Genomic DNA, 8,694 nt, shown 5'->3' with positions numbered 1-8,694 from the left:
TAGTCAGTTTAGAGGCTTATTTCAGACATAGTTAGATTCAGCTTAGTATTGAGTTAATATCTTCTGTGTATTAAACTCATCAGTTTTCATTTATCTCAGTTATAGTATATGGGTATTCCCTATCTTTTCATTTTATTTATGATTTAGCTTCCGCATCAGTTTATTATCTTTAGTATGCTCATGATCATGCCAGCAGGGTTAGCTTGGGATCACTTGTGGTCCTAGGTCCCGTGTCCGCGTCTCGGGGGTCGGGGCGTGACAAATAAAGACCAGATAGGATTACATCAATCCATCTCTAGTAACTTCCAACCATTTTTTGTGACCTCTATGGACTTCTGGCGACATTCAGCAATTCAAACAATACCAAAATTTAGGTTTGTTGCTATCTTTAAACCTCGCAGCACTACTAGGTCTATCTCGATCTTCTCTTGATCTTTCTCTTTGAAGAATATATTAGTGACTCTATGTCTTAACTTAACTATATCTTATTCAAAACTTTGTTGCACATTTTGTTGTTTAAAGCCTATGAATTTCATAATCTTCCATTGATTTCTTTTCCATAGTATAGTATAGGTACTACTAGTGTTAGTTTTATCATTGTGTAATAACTAATTCAATGTATTTTCTTCTTTCCATTTAACTTAATTTAGCCTTAGTTCCCTTGGTAAGAGATAATACACTAGGGTCTTGTCCACAATTGGGAGTAATAAGGCTAAAGTAAGTTAAATGAGAAACAGAAAATACAATGAATTAGTTAATACAAGATAATAAAACTAACACTAGCAATAGCTATAATATACCATGGAAAGAAATCAAGGCAAGATTATTAAATCCACAGGCTTTAAACAATAAATAGTGCAACTAAATTCTAAATAAGATATAGATAGGCTAAGATATAGAATCACTAATACATTCTTAAAAGAGAAAGATCAAGAGAATATCGAGATAGACCTGGTAGTGCCGCTGGGTTTGAAGATAGCAAGAAAACTAAATTTTGGTGTCGTCTGAATTGCTAGATGTTGCAGGAAGTCCATGGAGGTCGCAAAAATTGTTGGAAGTCACCGAAAATGGATGGATGTAGCCCTATCTGGTCTTTATTGGAGTTGCATGTTGTCGGATGTCCCTAGAGGTTGCCATAAATGGCTGGAGGTCGTCACAAATGGCTTAAAGTCGCGGGAATTACTGGAAGTCGCCCTATCTGGTCTTTACTAGACAGATATGGAATGGATCAGTATTGATCACACATTTTGGCAACAATAGTGTTGACGATAGTTGAATCTTGTCGGTGGTGAGAGAGGAGAAGGCGGAAAAGAAAGAGGACAATACAAAAGAGAAAGAGATCAAGACATTTCCTAAATGAAATATCAAATTATAAATGAAAGTCAACAAATATTAACTACAGTCTAATAAAGAATTAATTCATTTCTATGGAAGCATAGAAAGAAATGAAACAAATATTAATATTTTGAGACAAAAGTAGAAATAGTGATAATGATAGAAGTAGTTTCACTAATTAATGTGAACCATAGAGTTTCACCAAAAATAGAGAAACCAAATTGAAACAAGAACGGAAAATCATTGATTCCTTACCAATTCACTTCTCACTTCTCCAAAAAAATCATTTACGAAAAAAATAAAGAGAAACATGTAGGCACCAACAAGTGATAAAAAAAAATTCGCATAAAATCAATCATTTAACAAAATCTTTTGTGGAAAATAATTCCCTAAACACTGAAATTCATATTACCAAAACTCTAAAGTATTTGAAATAAAAGGAATGCAACCCTAAGTAACAAAACAATACACTAAGTCTAAGAAATGTCTAAGTCCGAATAGTTTGACAAAAAATTGGAGAAGAACCCATGGCCACTTGGAAGTGTAGTTCACCCTTGGATTCAAAGTCACGTGTCTCTCAATTAATGTCTCGAACAAGCTGCCTAAATATGTCTTGTACTCAACAAGGAAAGAGCAAGTGCAATATTAGTACACAAACACCATGTAGTGGTAGTATCATGCGGCCAGTTCCAAAAATATGAATGTAAATAGGTAACTATAGTACATTAATACAGGAGAACACATATATCAATGGTTACAACATGATACAGATTCCCAATTACATACCTTGAAATATGTCCCACATGATCGAAAAATGCACATACTTAGTCCTCTTATGGAACCCCAAACACATATTGTTAATGTATTAGTGTAGTACCCAAGCCAACTAGTGTTATTATTCATACTAGGAGTGGTATATATTCGAGTCAACCGTTAGTATCTTGTACCAGTGTGGTACTCGAGCCAACCATCAATCACAAATAAAAATCACAATCACAATGAACAACCAACTTGAAATCATAAGAAGATAAACAAGTTCATTGCATGAGAGTATCACACGATATCATTTCACATTAACCTTCCAGTTTCCCCCACATGCATTGCACATATACTACACAACAGTTAACATATTCACATTACATACTTTGGAAAATAACAAATCATCACCTACTTCGAATCAAGCCTTGAAAACCTTAAAGAAGCTGAGCTTACCTTTTTAAAATTACCTTGGCTTCTTCTTGGTCTAAATAATAATGAAAACGAAATAATCAATCAATAATGACCTAACAATGCCCATATTATAACCAAATTCTAAAGCCCAGGAAAATTCATGAGCATTCTACCCCACATAGGTTCTTTCCATCATTAATGCAATTTTAAAACTTTCCCTGAAGAGTAACCCTCTACATTCTAAGACTTAAGAATCAATTTACAAGTCAAGAGAGTAATTCACATACCGAGTTCCCATAAACTCCAAACCAAAGTCTAATCAAAACAAATTCAGAATAATACCTAGAACCTGAAAGTCAATGTACCAAAACATCTAAAGTTCAACAAGTCTAAGAAAATGGGTAAAACCCAACTAAACATAAGAAATCCTAATGCAATAGTCTAAGTTCGAAATGGGGACATAAACGAAAGAGAACTCATGGCAGCCCGGAAGAACTGGCTCACCCTTGAATTCGATGACGATCGCTGATCTTCTAAGCGAGGTCTGTCAATAGCCGCCAGAAGATGCCCTGTACTCAACAAAGAAAGAGCAAGTGCAGTATCAATACACAACCACAGTGTACTGGTAGGATCACACGGCTTTTCCAATAAGTGCAACATACATAAGCCATTACAACATAATAATAACATGCATACACCGAACATATACAATATCAATATTATTTACGAATAACGATCAAGTTCACAATTCTCAATTACACATTTATGTCAAGTCAATGGTCCTCTCATGGAACCCACACCCAAACTGTTAGTGTACCGGTACGTGGTACCCATTCCAAGTTAGCGTGTCGGATCATGACACATGTTCCAATATTTATTCCGGTACGTGGCAATCGATCCTAGTTAGTGTGTCGGAACGTAACACCTGATCCATTCAACAACCCACAATCACAATCACAAGCATATTCTCATAATCATACAATCAAGTCATGATTCATGGCATTCAATCATTCAACTATCCTCATTTACAATTTGTGTGATCAATAATGCAACATTCGCATGCATACATGCATCATAATGAAGCAAGAACAAACATATATCACACAACATGAAATCACAACCATCACCTACCTCGAACAAAGATTGAATCCCCTAAGAAACTTGATTCTTCCCTTTCCGGATTCTTTTCACTTGTTCTTGGTCTACAAACAATTCATATAACACGAGAATCAATAAACGATGTCTACTTACTTGGATTAAAATCAACACTATCAACCCTAGATCAACCCAATGATCCCAATATCCAAATTAGGGCTTTTCCCCCACCATCCAAACAGTTCCAAAACCCTTCCCCAATAATAATCACCCAAGAATCTAAGTTCAACGGATCGAAAAACGGATTCGGGGAGTTAAAACCTTACCTTTAGCCTTATGAATGGTGGAAAACTGTCAAGAAAACACCTGTGGTCGTCTCCTAGCTCTCAAAGTCAAAAAGTGCAGAATAAAATGTTTTTGGGGTTTATTTCCGACTTAAGTCGGATTGTCCCGCCACAACGGTCCTTACCCCACTACAGCGATCCCGCCCTAGTGGCTTGCACGAAAATAGTGAGCAAATTTAAGAATTCCCGAATCCCCATTTCACAACACACCTTCATCCCATGATACTCAGAAAATAACCGCTCACACTAAGCTCAATTTCGGGAGTTTTATTCACCCGAATTCAATTCCGTAAAGTCGTACGGGTTTCTTAACCCTTTAGGTATCTACTCATGTGATCAAAATCATATTTAGGTCACTCAATTATTACCAAATTTCCCTAGACCTTACTGACTCCGATTTCACCCAAATCTGGACTAGGTTAGAAAATTCCAAGTTACTACGAAAAAGTTTTCCGGCCCAAAAAATTTTCCCGTTAGCTTTTCTATAACGACGGAAACAGGTTGTTACACCATGTCCACTTACTAAGTTGATAGTATTATTGAAGGGTAAACTTAACAACACAATTGGTTGAGCATCCGAACTTTCACCTATTATTGAGGATTTGATTACTCACTCCCTTTTAAAAAATAAAAATAGCACAAATGAAGTATTGAAAAAATGTTTTAAGATAATAATTTAAAGGGAAAAGAGTCTGATATACCCCTCAACTTTGCTATTTGGAGCTGATATGTCCCTCGTTATGAAAGTAGCTCATATATATCCTTACCGTTATACAAACGGCTCACTTATACCCCTACCGTTACAAAATGAGCTCACATATACCCTTCATTTAACGGAGGGAAAAATTAATTTTAAACTTATATTTTTGACTTATAATTTTTTTTTAAATCATTTAGAGGTATATAGGATTCTTCTAGCAAAGTTCAAGGTATATTTCAATATTTTTCATACATAAATTATTTTTTGACTTCTTTGATTTTCATTATTTTAGTTTCTTATTCTTATTTTATTTTTTTCTTTCATTCCTTAGTGTAAAGAAAAACATTTAAAACTATTTTTTGTGGCTATATTATAATTTAAAACAACTTTTTTTGGTCTATATTGTAATTTAATTTTGTATTTGAGAAAAAAAATTGGTCATCTATAATAAGTTTTACAAGAATATTAGTAAAACATAAATAAATTTGACAATCAAAATAATAAATCTAAATTAGTCATTGAAACAAAAAAGATAATGTTTGAGGAAGATTAAATATACCCGTATGGGATTATAATTTATTTTAAAAAAAATAATAAAAAATGAAACTAAAATTATTATTTTTTCATTTCCGTTAGAGGGAAAGGGTATATGTGAGTCATTTGTATATAAGTAGGGGTATATATGAGTCACTTTCATAACGAGGGGTATATCAGCTCTAAATGGCAAAGTTGAGGGGTATATCAAACCATTTTCCCTAATTTAAATGTCATTGGACATCTGCTTATAGATAGGATTGTTCAAAATCAAAACGAAAAAAAAGTTATTGATTTATTGATTTAGCGGTTTTCGAAAAAACTTTCTGGACCAACAATTTGGAGAAAGGAGAGGAAATGACATAATTTCTAAACCTTCTGGAACCTACTTGTAAGAAAGGGTCCCTACACATGAACATGTTCGGGTAATGCTAAATGACTAGAAAATTTGGCCAGAAATTTAAAAAGTTTATATCTTTTTTATTTTAAAATAAACTAATCTTTTTTCCATATTTTAATTAAAAGGTATTAAAGTTAAAAAAGGTAAAAATGTTTAAAAAGCTAAAATAACATAGGAAAAATATCATTCTGGCCAATTTTCTTGCCAAAAAGATTTTTCCCATATACATATATATAAACGTTCAAATGTGCGAGGGGAAGTACAATATACTTTGTAATCCCAGCAACTTGGTATAGAATTCAACAATTACCAATCTATGAAATTACTTTCTATATTAAAGTACTACCACACTGATGCAGATAGATTCCTCACATTAATATCATCATAGCTGCAGTAAGGACATAATAAAGCAGCTTCAACACACATATGTTAAAATATATCTAAGCAAGGAGTCCTCCAAATTTACAATAAATAAGCTCCATTAACTCGGCAAATATTTGAGACATAACACTCTTGATATTTAGGCTCATGGCATCCAGCCAATTAGAAGCAGCTGCAGCACTGCTCCAACAAACAGCAACAACAAAGAGTAGCCAAACTGCAAAATAGATATGACTTATGATTAGTCAGACAAAACAATCAGACACCATATGTATCAACCTTGTGTTTAAAGTTCTCATGTTGTCTTCTAGTTAATCTCTTTATACTGGCAAGAAGGTTTTTCTTTTTATTTATTTTCCCTGGGTGGTTCGAGAAGGAGGGAAGAGTTGAGGACGAGTATAGAGAAGATAGAAACACTACCGAAGCTTAGTTAATTAAAAAATTAATTTGCTATCCAAGAAGGTATACAAGAGAAAACTCACAGATTCACTGGTTGATGAATGTAAGAAATGGAGTAAATGTTTGCAGTAATTATAACCTAATAACATGCTTGTATGCCATCTAACTACCGGTCCAAGGATTGATGGTAATCTTATTAAATTAGAGGTTTTTATCTTGGAAATTTAATACTTTAAGGAAATATTAAGGTCACTCATGTTAACAGTAAATCTCGGGTGTCTAGAGTGTTCTACTTAGCATGTCGATGGCTTACAAGTCTAATTCTAACGCTTTACGTCGTCCGTCGATGAGATGCGGGAGAATAAGGTTGTGAATGGTGATGGTATGAAGGAATTGTTATATGAAGATGTTTGCAATGTTAAATCAGAGTTAGAGGCCAAAGGGAGCCTTAAAACAAAAGTGCAAGTTAACGGTTTCGTGGTGGCAGAGTATTTCAAATGATCTCGTACATGGTCTTTACTTTGAACGATCATATCTCCCAATCTAAAAGAAGTTAGACGACCTACTACCTATCCAATTAAGGTTTTTGAGTCTAGTTTCACACGAATTAAACCATTCATCAATCCAGTGTCGGAGTAAAAAGTTGTGAGTTTACTAATACGAACTGCCGGGGCAGAAAAAAACTTCGTGGATCAAGGTTCAGGACGAGGCCCCTGCTCACTATGGAGGTAGCCCTGTGAGGCCGAGGACTATACAGGTGGGGTCTTTGTTATATAAACAAGACTTGGCGTTACAACCCCATTTTATGTCATTCCAACAGTTAGGAGCTCGTTCTCTCTCTAGATTTCCTCCTTCTAGCATCAAGAAACTAAGGTAAGCTTATCCCCTCTCTAATTCCTTCATATTTCTAGATAGATTCACAATCCTCACATCGTAAAGGTTCTGAATTGTTACGAATTATAGGATTTCAACCTAGAGAAGAGGCATATATGGGAGTATTCTCATTCAATAGCCCATAGAGGCTTATTTGTTGGCCGTAGAGGCTCATTTGTTGGTCACCGAGGCTTATTTGTTGATCCAGCGAGACTTATTTCCAGCCACCGAGGCTTATTTGCAGGTCAGTTAAGACTTACTTGTTAGTTCATCAAAGACTTATTTGCTGGCCCACAGAGGCTCGTTCACTGGCCATAGAGGCTGATTTGCAGAAAAGAGACATGTATACATTGTACCTATAAATGTTACGCCGAATGTGATGGGCTACTCCTAGAGAACTAAATGTTGTTTCATGATACACAGCTTACAGATTATCTTCGGGTTCTATCTTTATTACTGTCATTACGTTTTGTGCTTCCTAGTAGAAATTCTATTCTCACTTGATATGGTATCTACCTTACATACTCGGTACATTATTTCGTACTGACATCCCATTACCAGGGACTGTGATTCATGCCACAGCTCCAGGTTCATAGGTTGACAGACCCCGTTGGCAGATTCAGACTATCATTTGTGGATTGGTGACCTCCATTTCTTCCTGGGGTTGCCGAGTCCAGTATTTTGATTTTGTATGTATATTAAGGTTTATGGGTAGGTTAGGGACTTGTCCTGACCATAGTAGCGATTGTTAGCCTGTTAGACAATTTTGTAGACTAGTGACACTTGTTTGTCAGTTGATATCAGTTGTCTAGTTGAGGATATATGTGTGTGTGTGCTGAAGAATTTATGGTTCAGATGATAAACTCTATCCTCCTATTATTTCCCTATTTGTCGATTAAGAGAGTTACAGGTTGGTTCACTCGGTCAGGTATGGCACCAGGTGCCAGTCTCGCCTTCAAGGTTTGGGGTGTTACATTAACAAGGAGAGATAAGGTCACACATGTTAACAAGGAGAGACTAAGGTCACTCATGTTAACAAGGAGAGATTAAGTCTCTCATGTTAACAAGGAGCAGATTCACAGACGGAATAGTTGGGGATTATAATTTAAATATACTACTGATTCTAAAATTTGAAATGTGAACTAAAAGTGGAATACAAAGCAATACATTTTAATTTGCTTGGTGCAGCTTGCTAGTCATATTCACCAGAGCATCTCATGAAACCAAATTTTGCTGCTCCATATCAAGCTGATTGCTATGCGTATTTGGAGGACAACTGGACAAGTAAAAGGCAGGTTCCTAGAATTTGCTAGCTTGAACACCTTCAATCTGGAAGCACACTATATCCTATATATTTATTAGTTTATTATACTAATTTTTTTCCTAATATATGGAAGATTAACTTGAAGCAACCCCCTTAAGGTTGAATAAGATCTTTGTTCTATCAAATGACTCAAGTTCAT

The 8,694-nt window shown here is 35.2% G+C and overlaps 1 protein-coding gene across 1 annotated transcript in view; it reads right to left on the bottom strand.

The window, feature by feature from the left end:
* Positions 1–5,845: 5,845 nt before the first annotated feature.
* LOC102602798 (cysteine-rich and transmembrane domain-containing protein A-like) overlaps positions 5,846–8,694 on the bottom strand; it is a 5,427-nt gene continuing 2,578 nt past the window's right edge. Inside the window, exon 3 of the mRNA XM_006363202.2 lies at positions 5,846–6,176. Within this exon, the coding sequence (XP_006363264.1) occupies positions 6,122–6,176 (55 nt within the window). The 3' untranslated portion in view covers positions 5,846–6,121. The remainder of the gene's footprint in view (positions 6,177–8,694) is intronic.

The sequence above is a fragment of the Solanum tuberosum genome, unplaced genomic scaffold, assembly GCF_000226075.1.
Source record: "Solanum tuberosum cultivar DM 1-3 516 R44 unplaced genomic scaffold, SolTub_3.0 scf00426, whole genome shotgun sequence".
In the NCBI taxonomy this organism is placed as follows: Eukaryota; Viridiplantae; Streptophyta; class Magnoliopsida; order Solanales; family Solanaceae; genus Solanum; species Solanum tuberosum.
This window is presented reverse-complemented; position numbering and strand designations above follow the sequence as displayed.